The sequence below is a fragment of the Lepisma saccharinum genome (genome assembly GCF_977018435.1).
Source record: "Lepisma saccharinum chromosome 15 unlocalized genomic scaffold, izLepSacc3.1 SUPER_15_unloc_1, whole genome shotgun sequence".
NCBI lineage: Eukaryota > Metazoa > Arthropoda > Insecta > Zygentoma > Lepismatidae > Lepisma > Lepisma saccharinum.
Genome location: NW_028142892.1, coordinates 552,084 through 569,492, shown reverse-complemented (window position 1 = coordinate 569,492; position 17,409 = coordinate 552,084). Strand labels below are relative to the sequence as shown.

The 17,409-nt window shown below is 37.5% G+C and overlaps 1 protein-coding gene across 2 annotated transcripts in view; it reads right to left on the bottom strand.

Moving 5' to 3' along the window:
* Positions 1 to 17,409, bottom strand: part of LOC145982223 (zinc phosphodiesterase ELAC protein 1-like) — a 53,211-nt gene that overhangs the window by 12,144 nt on the left and 23,658 nt on the right. For both annotated transcript variants that reach the window (XM_083115792.1, XM_083115793.1), the window contains 3 exons: positions 14,605 to 14,800; positions 10,598 to 10,695; positions 680 to 863 (listed from right to left, as the gene is read on the bottom strand). In XM_083115792.1, coding sequence (XP_082971918.1) covers positions 680 to 863; positions 10,598 to 10,695; positions 14,605 to 14,800 — 478 coding nt within the window. The remainder of the gene's footprint in view (positions 1 to 679; positions 864 to 10,597; positions 10,696 to 14,604; positions 14,801 to 17,409) is intronic.

Genomic DNA, 17,409 nt, shown 5'->3' with positions numbered 1-17,409 from the left:
GCAGAAAAAAGCTGTACATTACAATATATATTACTGATTGTCCCTTCATCCACCTCAACTTATAACCATTCATCCTAACCTTCACGATTAGGCAAAGGAGCAGAAAAGTGTGAAGAAAAATAAACTAAATCAATCAATTAGTTATTGTGATAGCAATGTGACCACATGTATAATTTCTTCACTTCTTATTGATTTCTTGACATTTTCTCTACTTACTTGACTGGTAGATACCCTGGTATAACATCTGAATCTGCTGTGCTCTGTCTTTCTCGGTTTGATATTTTTCTACTTACATATTTAGGTGCATGCAACAAAACAAGACAACTGGACTTAGAACAAAGACAAAGAAAAAATGTTCAGCTATGCTAAAGCACCCATGTGCACTATAGTTCACAGTGTTGCAATCTTGCAACTGGTACCCCATGCATGTAATGCAGGATTCATTCGATGCTGATTGCACTGACTTGTATAGTGGAACCACAAGGAAAGAAACCTGCGCAGATCCGCGACTCCTGGGCACCGTACTCCCGCGTGACGGGGAGGGGGAGAGTGGACTATGCTTCCTTGTGGCCCAAGCTGAAGGGAGGAAGGGAAAGCTACACGAGGACTTTTCGTCCAAGGTTTTTTCCTTGTGGTCGCTCTATACTGGCTCAATGCTAATATTCCTTTGAGAACTAACCTCTTCCTCCGGCTCTTGTGCAGCTGGTTTGTATCGCTGACTGAAGTGATTCAATATAAGAACCTTCGCATTTACAGCACGAGCAAATTTTACAGCCATTTCTGGTGTGGAATGCCCATTTTCTACAGCCGTGCTCTGAAGATCGTTCTGCAACGTTGCTTCATGAATAAGAACATCACAGTCTCTGCAACAAGTAAATAACAAATCCCATTAACAGTTGAACCAGAAAATTTCTGGGTAATAAAGATTAAAAGTATTGCCTGCCATGATACAGGGTGATTATAAATTATTGAATACATTTCAGGCATGAATAAAAAAAGAACTAAGTGCTCATATTTAGTTTGTCATCTTTAATAGATCATGTTGAACAGTTTTATTTAAAATACATGCAATGAGTTGATTTATCCGAACGTCTTGTAAAAGCATCTCACTCGATCCGAGACTGGTGGTCTGCCAGCACCTTTCCTACGTTCAACACTTCCTGTATCCTTAAATTGCCGAGACCAACATTATATGGAGTCCTTACTAGGAGGATTATGCTTGTACTCTAAGCGAAAACATCTTGGAACAGCTTTTGCAAATTTGGTTTCACGAAACCAAAGAATGAACATAACTTTCTCTTGTACGGTAGCTATCTTGGTACTGAGGTTCCCTACCTTACCACCATAGTGTCATGTACGTTCAGTCATGTTGACACAAACTCTTACTGTTGCTCTATCAATTGCAACAAAAAGGTTGCTTCAACAGTGTGTTGTTTTTCAGTAATTTATAACCACTCTATATTTTTCTTTATGGCGCTAATCTACAAAGCTGAAATAATTTTCTTTATGTGATGGCCACATTCATCCATCTAGTGGTATCTTGGCTACAATAAACAAAAACAAATCATGAAAGAGCATCAGTTTGTATGGAAAGTTTTGAAACGACTATCGTTCCGAATATTTTATTCTGCTATCATTTACATACACATAATCTACATAGATCAAATTTGCACGCAACGCTAATTTGATATTATCCTCTGTTTAGTGCTTTTAAATGTACTCATTCTAACACTACGTTTCGAGAGAGTGCCTCTTCTCTCGTCTTCAGGTGTGGTGGGAATTGAACCTACGACATACATTTGATTTTACTACAAATCTGCTGTTCTAATCCACTCTCCAGAGTTCTGTACTGATCTTTGCTCCACTAATGTTACTACTTCTAATTTCTGAGGAGAGGGAACTATATTTACTTGAATTCTACACTGGGATGGTGGATGATCGAAAACCAGGGTGGCCACTCTATGACCTTAATAAAATTCAAGTATAATTCCTGATTTTCAAGGAAAACTTTCCAAAAATTCAAGGGTACAAGCAGATGTTTTCTCTATTTCAACCTTACGTATTACCTCCTCTCACAACCCATGTGCACACAAGTCACGAATATATTAGCAATATAAAGGGTTTGTGCGATTCCAATTTATCGAAAAATTCTAATTCAATTCAATTAAACGGCATATATATTTTATTTAATGTGTAGAGTTTATATTTGCCATTTCACATACTCGGACTCGAAATACATCTACAAACACAAGTCAGGAGAACACACACTCCTTTCATCATACATTTATTTTCATTTTGACTAAAGATACAGTTATAACAATGGTTAGTAATTTTTAAATAAAAAGAATCTGTTATATAATGGATGTTGTCAATGTTACATTGTTTTAATATAGCAACTTAACTGTGAAAAAAGCAGTCTGTTTTATTTTTATTTCAGATTTTTTTTTTTTAAATTATGAATCCCAAATATCATCAGGTAATTCAAATTCATCATTGTTTTCACAAAGTCTCTTGATGTTTTCTGTAACATTAAATTTTTAAAGATGGTGGCTTACTCCACTTGTGAAAGAGAAAACTCCATACTGGATCTATGTTACCATTTTCATTATTTCATTTATTTATTAAAAAAAAAATCTGAAATAAAAATAAAACAGACTGCTTTTTTCACAGTTAAGTTGCTATATTACAACAATGTAACATTGACAACATCCATTATATAAGGGATTCTTTTTGTTTAAAAAATTACTAACCATTGTTATAACTGTATCTTTAGTCAAAATGAAAATAAATGTCTGATGAAAGGAGCGTGTGTTCTCCTGAAACGTCACAAAGAAAAACTATTTTCTTATGCTTGTAATAACCGTAAACTACAGGAAAATAAATTGTTAATTGTATCAGAATTTCAAACTCAAATTTACCTAATCAACTTCAAGGTATCTTGCAATAATTTTCCGTCTGTGAGATAGATTGTTCTACAAAGGAGGCTAACAAAGTAAAGGAATTGGGAGAATTCTGTTTTATTTTCCACGCAGTTTTCTTTTATTTTCCTTCCTCGGTAAAAAAAATGTGAATAATCTGCCTCAGGGCATTAATAAATACGTATAAATTCAATGGGATTTGGATTAATAAAATTTGGAATTTTTCATGTCTATGGAGAAAAATTCACGTAGAATTCAAGGAATTCCTGGTGAGTAGCCACCCTGAAAACCCTATGAGTCATCCCAATCATGAGACACCCCCAAAATGAGATTTGTTGTTTTAAGTCCACTTTATGCACAGGAAGGCTAATCGGGACTGGACCTACAGTTTAAAGTGGGATCCGAACCACTGTCCATGTGCCTCCACCACCTAACATGAGAGTACTAATGATTTCTCAGCTGTTAATACAGTCGAACCTGAGTTATACATATGTCAGGGTGAAGAGAAAATATGTATTACTGAGGTTTACTTACAAATCAGATGTCATATCATTATTAAAATACTGTAACTGTATCTATTTTGAGGAACAAGCAAGATACAGTTTAATACAGGTTATTTCTGTCATAAAGTAGTAAATTAACGAATCTAAAAGTTTGATTCTTAAATACATTACATTTGCCATTTTATTAGTGAACATTTGATGCTAAAGTACCGTATTGCCCCGAATACAACCTGCACCCTAAAATTTGAAGGAGCGAAAAAAAAAATAAAAAAAAATAACCGAATATAAGCCGAGGGAAGAAAAGAAAATACCGGTAACTATTTACTGGCAGATTCAGAGCTTAGAGAAGAACAAACTAGGGCTGAACCGATACTGACATATCGGTATTGGCTGATAAGATGGGTATCGGTATCGGTTGATATTTTTGCACCAATACTGGATGATACTGGTTCATTCAGCTCTTCCAACTTACCTTTGGTTTTGAAAAAAAAAAATAGTTGTGCATTTGTTAAGTGAACCTGTACTCAAGTTTCCGTGAACAGCAAGTACACGACACAAAGATCCCTATGCAGATAAGACTCGCGGTGAAATATTTTGCAAATCAAGGGTAACTTGAAATTATCCCCATAGGAGTTCCTTCAAAGTCTACCAAGCTTTGTTCCTACATACAGATGTGTTCTCGTGTAACAATAATCCAAATGAGGTTCCGGTAGCTAACGACGCACCTGGTGTATTGTGGACATCTCTCTCTTTAGAGACCTCCCGCAGTGAAAACAGTCATCGCCCGTGTGAGTGGTGGACGTGTCTCAGACATAGTACGTAGCATATTCCTGGAAATTCAAATGCCTGTGTGTTGGACCCTGTGGCCGAGTGGTTAGCATATCGCACTGCAATGCCAAGGGTCCCGGGTTCGAATCCTGCTCGGGTTTGGTTGTTTGTGAATGTCCATTCATCAATTTCATCACTCATCCCCATCATCGCAAATTAGCCAAGAGGCACAAAACACGAAGTAAAATAAACTAAATCAATCAATCAATCAATCAAATGCCTGTGCTAATCCCCCTTTTCCTTTCCAATTTTAGAGACTTTTGTTTGTCCCAACCTGAATAACTGGGTTTCAACAGGGGTGTTTTGGGAGCACAGGCAACGTGACAAGGGAATAATTTTCTTTGAATGACAGTTGATGGCAGTTACTTTCTGGAAAGTGTAGTGATGGATTTGGATTTCCTTCCATGCCAAGCGATAGAACTTTGCATTTATTTCTTTTAGAAATCATTTTCCGATAGTATATTATCGAAAGCAAAGTCACGTCGGAATAACACTGTACTGAAGTCGATCGCCTGATATAGAAGTAAGAGACTGGTAAGTTTTCATTCTCTCCTTAAATTTTGTTTACTAATTTTTATTATTTTTGATAAAGGACAAATAGAGACAAGATTGGTTTCACATTACAGCTTTACTGTTAGTTTTAGACGTCATGTCCGGGGCTGGTAAATCGCCAATTATTCATGCATTCACTGATGATTTAATGTTAGTTTGGGAAGAGTGATCCCTTAGTTTTAGAGCAGGTTGAAGAGGCATGATCTCATTTTTCAACATTGGGGGAGAGGGGACAACGACGACACGATTGCCTCGTTCTTAGCTGCACTTAATACTTCTCACATATTTGAAACATCTGATCGATTGTCACTTATCTAAAAAAAAAATACTGCAAAGTTGAGATGCATCGTTGGAAGAGAGCATCGTTTGGTGGGTTAATTTATTTATTGCCCCTCGTCAGAAATGCATACGTATAAAATGTAATAATAATAAAAATTACATGCGTGCACACACACATATATAATTATCCTTTTCTATTTTAAATTGAAATTATACAAGTATCGGTATCGGTATCGGTGAGAGTATCGGCTTCGGTTCAAAGTGGTATCGGCTCAGCCCTAGGCAAACACAATCTTAATAAAATCAAAGAGTATGCTATCAAGAATGCAGACAGTTTTTACAATGCCCAGTTAGAAACAACAATGCTATTGTTGGATAACATTATGGTATATACAATGCGGCCAGTTTCTACAATGCTATTGTTGCATTATCGTTATTTCAAATGAGAAATCAGCACATTTTTAACAGAATATGATTTGACTAAATGTCATAATTTCTTTACGGTCACGAATATAAGACGCATCCTAATTTTTCACAATTGAAATTTGGATAAAATGTGAGGCTTATATTCGGGCCAATACGGTAATACAGTAGACACTAGTTTTACTACCCAATTTTTAAAAAATCGTCAAAAATAGATTTTCTTTTACTAATGACTGCAAAGTTTAGCATAGACGATGCCTAAATCTGCAGCTATTTCAGTTTTAGTTTTATTGGATTAGCATCCACTTCTCATATAAATTTAACTTTCTGGTCAAAGGTGCAACTTTTCCTCTTTCTGTTCTGCATAGACGACCAGTAGCAACTGAAAACTGTCACGTCTGTGACATTGTTGTAGCTTGGTTACATACAATTCAACTTTATTTTATGAAAATTAATACATATAACCAGGGCTAGAAAAATCCAGGTCGCTATGGCGACTAAAATTTCAGCTTGGCGACTGTGATCTCTTGCTGTAATATTGCCATTTTTTAAATTTCAATGTACGAAACTTTGAAGATTCTAAGTTCAAATTGCAGAACAGCGTAAGCTAGCAAGTGATTTTTTTATCTACGTTGTGAACATTCCATAGAATCAGTAACAATTTCTTACTCTTCGTCCCCAACCCCCCACTTTCTCACATGATTCAGCGATGTTTTAAATACGGGGATGCTCAGCTTCTTATAGATTGATTGATTTGCTTTATTTTCCTTCGCTTTTCGTGCCACTTTTGGCTAATTTGCGAAGATCGTAATGAATGATGATATGATGAAATTGATAAACAAACACTCAGAAACATCGAAGCCCAGTCCAGGATTCGAAACCGGGATCCCTAGCGTCATAGCGCGATGTGCTAACCACTCCGCCACAGGGGCTGGCTCAGCTTCTTATAGTATCCACAATTGCTAGTAAGTGTTTCCTGGCGCTTGATTTTCAGAGCTGGCGACTAGCTCTGAAGAAGATTTTTTGAGCACTGCATATAACACCGAAATTACACATAAATGAATTACATACAAATGGTATTTAATTAACATTGTTTTAAATTATATTTTGTCGGGACATAGAGTAATTTGCATATAACACAGAATTGAGTTTATAAAGCAGTGTAAACTGTATTAACATCCTTGGAACTTGTATTCTGATTAAACGTGCAGATGGAAATAACTCTTACATTGGAACCTCAATCAGACCTCGAGGGTGGAGTGGTAAAAACAGCATGCTACAATGGCAGAGGTCATGGGTTCGAATCGCAGCCTAAGCATGAGTGTTGTTTGTGAGTGTCCCTTCATCAATTTCATCATATCATCATGCATTCTCATCTTTACGATTAGCCAAAAAGTGGCAGAAGTGCAAAGTAAAATAAATCAATCAATCAAAACATTGGAATCTCAAATTTACATTTTTTCATGAGAACTCAAGAACTTATAATTAACCCTTAAACAGCCGATGTGTCATATATGACCCATGGTGCCGATTACAACATTCACGTGCTTTTAGGACCTTCATACTTGTATATGAGGTTGTAAATGCTGACAGATGTTGAGATAAGACTTTGAAATGTCATGTGGAAGAAAACCCACCCACCCCCCTCCCTCTTCTTTCTCTAATATGCAAATTAGCTATTTTTAGCCAAAATGCAGGATTGTACATATTGCATCATATTTCAGCCTGTATGAGGACTAGAGATTTGAAAGAAGTTTCACTTTGTTGCAAAAGGTCTATTCCTTGAAAACAATGCAAAAGTCTGCGCCCTTTTTCCAAAATAACGGGAGAAGAGGGGGCGAAAGCCAGATTTTTTTTTCATTGAAAATTGGGGACTTAGCCCCTCCCAACCCCGTTTTTCTCACTTGGGCTTTCTGAATTGTGCACGGTCGCGTGCTCCGATGTTTTTGCTTTCAAACAAAAGTTATCCGAAGTAGATTGCTCAAATAGTCTCAGAGATATACGAATTTATTCTCTAATATGCAAATTAGCCATTTTTGCCAAAATGCAGGATTGTACATATAGCATCATTTTTCAGCCTGTATGAGGACTAGAGACTTGAAACAAGTTTCACTTTGTTGCAAAAGGTCTATTCTTTGAAAACAATGCAAAAGTTTGCGCAGTTTTTTCAAAATAACGGGAGAAGAGAGGGCGAACGCCAGATTTTTTTTTCATTGAAATTTGGGGACTTGGCCCCTCCCAACCCCGTTTTTCTCACTTGGGCTTTCTGAATTGTACACGGCCGCGTGCTTCGATATTTTTACTTTCAAACAAAAGTTATCCGAAGTAGATTGCTCAAATAGTCTCAGAGATATAACGTTTTTCTGAAATAAGTGTAAAAATTTAAAAATCGCGCTCAAAGGCCACGACGAGAGAGGGGTTACTTTCGAAAACCGGCTCGGCTGTTTAAAGGTTAAGGAACATTTTGAAAAATTTTGCTTTATGGAGTACTGGAAAAGTAAAGTGTATAATGTGTGGCAATGTAAAATTTGGGTTCCACTGCACATGTATACATGCATGCAGGGGTGCCGACTTGTCAAAATTATTGGGGGGGGCATCTGATCACTGAAATAAATGAATGAATGACTCACTCCCTCCCTTTTTTAAAAATAAAAATTACGTCTTCGTATAACAGTTTTTAAGCAGCTATTATATTCCTCATGCAAATTATATGTAACATGAAAAACTTTTAGAAAATGTTTCAAAGTCTTTTTATGTCTTTTGTGTCTGCTCATTTGTTTTTTTTTATAACAATTAACATTTTTATTTAAAAGTAGGCTATGTATTTACATTAAGAGGCCAACCTAACAGTTTCATGCCGACCTCGGTAGCCGAGCATGTTGGGTGGTCGATTCAACTTGCTTTGATCCGGAGGTCTCGGGTTCGAGTCCCGGCGAGGGCATGGGTGTGTGTTTAATGTCCGCAACAGACTTGTAAAGAAAGGACATGTGACAGGTGCAAATAACGTTAGTATTGACGTACCCATAAAAATAACGAATATTTACAATATTTAACAGTTTTATTTAATTATTTACATAAATGCTAACGCAAATCGCAGGAAAATAGTTTTACTTTTTTGTTCTTGCTACAATATTTTACTTCTTAAATTTAATTTTGCAATTATAAAAAACACATAGCACGCCATGCTTTAGCAATAATGCATTTGATCACAGCCGTTCCCACTTTTGCAATACAGACTTTTCATAAGCTTTCCTTGCGTACTTTACTGCAAGCCAGTGTTAAATAAACTCAAAGAATTATTTTCCCCTTATTCTTTGGACTAGAGGAAGAGATTTCGAGGATAACTAAATATCGTACATATCAATATTGCCTGAAAGTTGTGTTTACGACCTCAAATTGTTGAGAATTCACTAAACAACATATTGGTATAATTATCATATAACCTTGTTATTTAGAAACTCTTTTTAGTAAAAATGTTAACAATACTCAATTATATACTTAGTATATAGTAATAAGTCATGTGTTTTGCTGTCTCCGGTCATAGACCCCCAAAGTTGATGGTTTAGCGGTCTCAGCCCCCCAAAGTTGATAGAAGAGGGGTTTCCAACTGGCGGCCCACAGGCCGCATGCGGCCCACGAGGACAGTTTGCAAAATACATTAATTTTATGTATTTTTATTAAAATACGTTCTATTTTTACTGAAGGAACGGAAGCTCTGTGAAGAAAGACAATATCACAGGTAAAATTGATTTTGCAGTCAATAATGATCATCAGAGGAATCTAAAATAACGCAACTTTCTTTTCACACCATTCATTCCACCCCTTCACTATGCAGATTGTACTCGCCCGCTTCCCACCACTTCACTGGAACACAACTGGAACAGTTTCAGAGTATGGGCTTCCTTAAACAACTGGCGTTTCTAACAGATATCACAGGTCATCTGAACAAACTGAACTTGAAACTGCAGGGAAGAAACCAGCTGGTGTCACATTTAATGGGAAACATAAATGGGTTTCATAATAAACTGAAGATTTTCAACGGTACTTTGGAGAGGAATAACCTTTTTCATTTTCCAAGCTGTCGACGGCTAGCAGATGATGAAGAAACACTGGATGACTGGACTTTTCTGAATTCAGTGCAAATATGAAATAAATAATGGATGAGTTTGACTCCAGTTTGACTTAAAAGCAGCATTCAGCTATTTAGCAATCCTCTTGGCATTAACACCGAAGAACAAGAAGCTTCTCTCCAACTTGAATTGTGTGATTTGCAAGGCGATGTGTTCCTTCAAACTAGGCAAGAAAAGGAGTCAGAGTTTTTCGAATACCTCTCAAAGGAATGCTTTCCAAACCTTCGTAGTTTTGGGCAAAGAATGACATCGATGTTCGGCAGAACATACACGTGTGAAAGTGTTTTTTCTTCAATGAAGTTCATCAAGAACCGCTACAGAAGCCAACTGCAGATTCTTCACTGCTTCACCTTCCGAGACTTTCAAATACAGAAATTGAAGTGGACATTCCAACTTTAATAAAACAAATAGATCGGCCTCAATTTTCACATTGAACACTTACTATGAAGGATTCTTATTTGTATGGTGTGATTTTCATTTCTTTCAATTCATCCATAAGTATTGGGTTTTTGTGAAATAAATTGTAATTATGCAATTTTGATTTCTGATTCCATTGTTTTTATTGCCTCATTTTAGAAATTTAGGTCATGCGAAAGTACTACATTTTCAGTTCAGTACTTACAACTTTTGTAATTTTTAATCCCGCCCCCCAAAAAAAAATGCGGCCCACCAATCAACTGCTGGATATAATTTTGGCCCTCGGACATTTTGAAGTTGGAAACCACTGGTCTAGAACATTTCAAATGTGTATTTAAAGTTAAGTTCAAGTGGCACAATACAGAGTAAACTTTACAAGAGAAGCAAAATAATACATTAGATTCTCTTAAGCAAAATTATTAGAGGGGCTCTGCCCCAACATCATTATTATTGGGGGGGCTCGAGCACCCCCCAAGCCCTATGGAGTCGGTGCCTATGCATGCATGTATGTATATGTGTGTGAGAGGATAAAGTCTGTGCACATTACCTTGAAATATCGACCATCTTGAGAGGGTTGTTGGTATCACCTAGAATGACAATTTTCCGTCCTCGTTTTGGAGGTCCAATTACTTGTGATGGATGAATCTGAGTTGTTAAGAAAATAATTTCCTTCAGAAGTGAACTAAAATGTAAATGCCTACAGTCAAACTGAAATAGAATTACACAAAGTAGTAGCAATTTGTACTAGTAAAAGCCACAAAAGATGTTGACTATTTGTGACTCAAATGGATGTTCACACCAAAGTTGATTTAAGGTAATGGTAAAGTTGATGTGGTCAGCAACATGCTCTGACTGCCTTTACCCCCACAGATACCCATTTATTAGAAGCTGGGTGAATCCTGAAGCCACTTTACGAAGGGACAAGGCTGAAAAATTTCAACCTTAGGTAACCCACCCCATGGAATTGAACCTGGGTCTCCTGAGTGGCAGTCAGATGCCTTACCAACTACACCACCGGAGCTCCTAATGTTGACTTACTTCCAACTGTAAAAGTAAACTCACCATTCAACCACAAATCATCTAAATATTTGTTGCAAAAATAGAAAACACAGGCAACTTCACAATAAAAGCAGGCCAAATTTACTGTCTTTGTTAGCAAGTAAATGCAGAGTTACCCAGAGCATACGTGAAACTGAAAATGTCTCATGTCCCAACTTCGAAAGTAAAAAGTAGGGATCAGGCAGATTAATTGGTACTGTATCGGTATCGGCTGATATACGAGGGCTAGTGAAAAAAGAGTGAGAATGTTTTTTTTTTTATATCACACAGTGAACATGCAGCAGTAAAACAAATTTACGCGAGAAGAACGTGTCTCGTGGAATTGACAGATAAAATTTCAAATGCATATGCGTGACAGTTTTGAAGACCCTAGCTGAACATGTCCGTCGAAAATGCCCTGAGCTGCATCCATCTGGTTGGCGGCTACACCAGAATAATGCACGCCCTCACGTTTCCAACGTTGTTGCCCAATATCAGGCTCGACAAACATTGAATGTATCCTGCACCATTCATACATCCCGGATCTAGCTTCGTATGACTTTTTTTTTTTTTTTTTTGTTCCCACGTCTGAAATCGGAGCTGAGGGCCAAGCGTTTAGACTCATCAAAGGCCGTTCTGAAGAAGACGGAGGCGGTTCTGAAGACGATGTCAAAAGATGGGTTCCAGCACGTCTTTCAGGACTGGCAGACAACTCGATATAGGACCCTGCCTAATGTATTTCATAAGTAAAAAATTCATTCTCATTCTTTTTTGACTAGCCCTCATAGATATATCAGTTTATCAGTAAAATTACTGATCATTTTACTAATCCGATATATCTGTAATTATCTTCTAATTTAGTGCAAAATTCTGCAATTTTGTTCTTTTCATGGATGATCTCAATGCCCTACTTTTAAAAAAAGTAAATGTCTAAATATGCAACTTCTTTTGCACTGCAGTCACCTGGAAATGCACATTTATTGAGGAAATCAATGAACTATTCAGGTTCTTCAAGGACCATTTGGAATTTTATATCAGTTATCAGTAGGCCCTGGATTTTTATGTAATATCAAAGTACAAAATATGTAGCAATAATTGATAAAATATGTACCTGAATATGTATTATCAAAAGGATATCAAGCTCAATATGTAGCATCAAAGAATATGTAATATTAATAATAATAATTGAATATTCATGCAATTTCAAGAATCCTGCTAGATATTTATTTTATTGAACATATTCAACATAATTTTAAGGACATGAGTTGTTCAAATTAAAATTTGTGTCAAATTTATAAACTAAAAAGGCAGAGCAATGTGTACATAAGAAACCAATTTTGTCAACTATTAATTACTTTTCACATTGCAAGTTATTGTAGAATATGTAAATGTAGGGGCAGAAGAATTAATGCACACAGGACTTACATATCTTTTGTTACAGAGTGAACCACTACACTTCGGCATCTTTCGATAAATAACAGTTTCTGTATGTTTTTTTTTTGTTTGTTTGTTTTCAGCCTGTCTTTCGACTTGGAAGTGCCGTAAGCACTATGCATCTCACTGATTAGTAAATGTGACATCACATGAGCTACAAGGTGTACAACTTTGCTTCCGCCGTTTTCCGACAGGTGGCAACAACAGGAAGTAGCGGTCGAAAGAAGCAGATCGCAGACATCACGCAGTTAGCTTGGACCTCTGTCAAGATATCCCCATTCAAACATTAGTCGAGTGGTGTGTGCATCGTGAAGTTGTTCGCGATTGAAAATGTCAGTGTACGAGCCAAATTCTCGCCATTTGCGGGAGGTTCTACTTTTTTGTTTCAATATGAAGAAAACTGCGGCTGAGGCTCATCGAATGCTCTCCACTACGTATGGTGAGGACGCTATAAGTGAGAGAACCTGTCGTGAGTGGTTTCAACGCTTCAAGAACGGTGACTTTAACGTCGAAGACCGGCATAGTGGTGGAAGACAGAAAGTTTTCGAAGATGCAGAATTGGAGACATTGCTGATTGAAGACTCGCGTCAAACTCAAGAAGAATGCGTTTGAGCCGAGCATTGAAGGACAAACGGCCGCAATACAGCGAGAGGCACGACAAAGTGATTTTGCAGCATGACAGCACGACCCCACGTTGCCAAAGTGGTGAAAACGTACTTGGAAACATTAAGATGGGACGTCCTACCCCACCCGCCTTATTCTCCAGACATCGCTCCCTCTGATTATCACCTGTTTAGATCAATGGCTCATGAACTGGCTGACCAACACTTCCGATCTTATGAAGAAGTCAAAAAGTGGATCGATTCGTGGATCGCCTCCAAAGATGAACAATTTTTTAGACGCGGCATTCGTACGCTGCCCGAAAGATGGGAGAAAGTAGTGGCCAGCGATGGACAATACTTTGAATAATGCCTGGGTAAGCAATATTTTTCATTCCAGCGTCATATTTTTGGGGAAACACTGCGGAAGCAAAGTTGTACACCTTGTACAAATTGTCTTCATCATGTTTCAGAGGTCAAAAATATAGGAAAAAGGCTCAAGATAGGAAAATATACTGAAATATTTTGTTTTATAATTAAGGTACTCACGTTTTCCGCGAAGATGTTTTACATTATTTTCTATTAATTTCGGTAGCCACTGCTACCATTATCGTAGGAATTCATTGTGTTGTTTCTTGGCGAGTTTCTGTTGTTTTTTTCCTAAATCGCCGCTAGGTGTGCTGCTGTCGCCTGTTTGTCTGCGTATATGCCATCTGCTGTTCAGCGGTGTTAATTGTTGCAATAACGGAAGCCAGGCGTGGTGTGCCTGGCCACTATCTATGTTCAGTTCATGGTTGTAGTACATGATGGTGTGTGTTTCTTTGATTTTTGTGTCTATGAGAGTGTGTGCTTTGTATTTGACATGTACTTTCTCAATATTATGGTTGTGGAATTTGATATGTACTTTCTCAATTTTATGATTGTGGAATTTGATATGCTTGGCAGTCCGGTGGTGGGTTGGGCAGTTTTTGCATTTGATAGGTGCTGCTGAATTATCTCGCGTCTCTCATTCCCATAGTATGAATATTTTGTTTTATGTAAAGTAAATATGTAAAATATGTAATATCCTGGCAAATATGTAAAAATATGTAACATGAAACTTATGCCAAATCATGTCACTTATATAATTCGTTGACATTTTCCTATTCAAAGTGTGTATGTAGAAAGGAATAGAATATGTAATTACATACAAATCTGGGCTCTAGTTATCAGTATCGGTAAATTTTATATTGGTACTTTATCGGTATTGGCCCATCCCTAGTAAATAGCTAAAAAATATGAAATATCATACTCATACTTCTCATACCGAAAGAAAATAATGTATACACTTAAAAGCATACTTTGTAACATTATCAATTGTGCCCATTTCACACTAGAGAGCTTGTGAAAAGACATCTAGGCACAGAAACCAAGTAACCAGATAAACCGAAACAACTTGACTACGAAAGTAAAAGTCAAAGAGTTTTCGCCCAGTGAAGGATACAATCGTCCCATCCTCTAGAGTCACCGTGGCCCCATTTTTTATCTTCGCATACAAGGGCCCCGGTTTGACTCCAAGTTCCACCAACCGCCTAGCATCCAGCTTTCCAGGCTGCTCCTTCCCCAGCACAACGTATCCGAAACAGGGAACCCGGTGGTCAATAGGCCCTGCTTGTACAGTGACATGGGAATCTTCATACCTGAAACATATTTTATTCATTAATACAGTATTGTCGTTGGCAACTGTTAGGTTAACAATCACGATCTGTCATAATTTGTAAGGGGTCCCGGGTTCGAATCCTGGCTTGGGCATGGATGTTTGTGAGTGTCCATTCATCAATTTCATCATATCATCACTCATCCTCATCTTTGCAAATTAGCCAAAAAGTGGAACAAGAAGCAAAGTAAAATAAAGCAAATCAATCAATCATAATTTGTACAAGTAATATTGTTACATTTACTAGGAGTATGATTAATTAACTGTAACGCTAGATGCTTGATTGATTTGTATTACCTTACTTGCTTTTCTTTCACTTTTGGCTATGACGAACATAAGGACGAATGGTGATAAGGTGACATGGATGAAGGGACAATCACAAACGTACAAGGACAACACAACACAAGCCTGCCGTGAGTCTACATGCCAGAGCCTCGTTAGTCTGCAAAATGCAGTCCAGTGTGTACTGCATGGAAAAGAAATTGACATTTGGGTGACTTCACAAAGGGTCACCCTATACACCTTGTAAATCTATCTGCATTAAGGGGGAGAAGGACATTTTCCCCTAAGTCTTTCTCACTGGGGCAGCTGCCAATCACTGTTGGCATCTTCACTCTTTTGGAGCCAGATCTGGCTCTTTCGTGCGCTCGTTTGGCTGTGAACTGTGACACCCGCTCTCTGCCCCACTATGATGCCACCACTGGCTCCGGCCCACATAGACCAACTTTTGCCATGAGTGTACATTTTGCACGTGGCATGATATTCATATATATGCTGCGCCACACAACCCCTCTTACCTCCCCAGGTACTTTTATATATTGTTATCCGGGAATCCTTTATTTTCGATTTCATATGAGCATCAGTGGAATATTGAGATGGGTGATGCCGCCAAATCTAGGCGGTGAAAACTAAGAATACATTGTCATCACTTTAAAGCTAACGGTAATAGCTCTGACACCTAAAATTACCCTACGACACACTTTATGCAGCCTTGATTAATTTAGCTCCTTGAAAGTCATCTTTAACTCAATTAATGGTGAAATTTAGCTCTTTTATGCACATCAGGTTTGGCAACACTGCCAGGATGGCCGTAGGAGGAAGGAGAAATGCATTAGGTTTATGGGACCATTATTTTATTCATTCTCTCGGGAATATCAAACATCCAATGTCGTAGAAAAGTACATGGACGGATAAAGGTCACGTTGAACTATGTCATAGTAGTAAAAGTCGAAACTCGCATTTGATTAGCTGTAATTTGAAGTTGAACTTAATTTCCCATAGGGAATACGTGATTCTGTAAATACTTATTAATCGTATTTTTCAAACATCGTGCCTAGCTTACTAATCAACTTGAAAAACAGTTTCCACTTGCAACATGGAGAGAAATTAATACTCTCTTGCATACTATAACCTTTTTTAAATAGCAGTGCCCAATCCGACGATATTGAAATAAATGCACAACAGGTGCGTAATGTCCCTCTTCACCTCAAACAAAATGTCTGTACATTGGTAATTTAATCAATTTAATTCAGTGGGGACGGACCAATAAACTTTTTACCAGTACAGAATTGACTGATAACTTAAATAAAATAGAAAATATTTCAGTGAATCTTCGAGATCACTAGCCCGCTTTCCCCACACAGGAAATTTCAGACGTTGCTTTGGAAAATTTAAAATTGTATCCAGAATCGAGCTAGATTTTTAATAATGTTGATTTAGTGTGCCTTTTCTGCCACTTTTGTCTAATCACAACAATGAAGATGAGTGATGAAATTGATGAAGGAACACATAAAGAACACCAATGGCCAGGCTGTAAGAGACCTGTAGGAAGGCCAAGACGAAGATGGAGGGACAACGTTGAGATGGACCTAAAAGAAATCGGTAGGGATGGAAAAGAGTATATAGATCTTGCTCAAGATAGGAACAGATGGAAGGCCGTTGTTGCTGCAGCCATGAACCTTCGGGTTTAAGAAGGCTAGAGAGTTAGTTAGTTAGTCATGGCCTGGCTGGGATTCAAACCTGGGACCTCTGGCATCATAGAGCATTGAGCTAATCGAGCTAGATATTAACAAGGATGATTGAAAGTTCATGAAATCAATTTAAGGACTTTTTTTTCAGCTTCTTTCACTGCTGGATGAATACACTTCATTATTGGGAGGACGTACGATTACAAATTTAAAAAAAAGATTATTACTAGTGGTAAAATGGTGAACACCAAATACCTTTTCAAACTTTGGGGAAAGTAATAGTTGAAAGTGTGTAACCAAAGAACATAGTGGGCGATGCCTTCACATCCATCATACCACACAGTGTCAAACCAGAAAAGGCTTGCTACATACCACCTGCACAGTGGCGTCGCTAGGCCATCTGCTTTGGGGGGGCTGCAACCAGATACATGACTTATTACTATTGTAAATATTTTTAATGTTTGAAAATAGCAAAGTGATTAATAAGACAATAATATATAACAAGCATAAGGAATTAAAACTAACATAGACTTACTGCATTAATTTTTATGAAAACAGATGGATATTCTTGTCCTGTTTTTCTAATGCTGGTGAACTATGTCTTTATGTATCAGCTATACTCTGC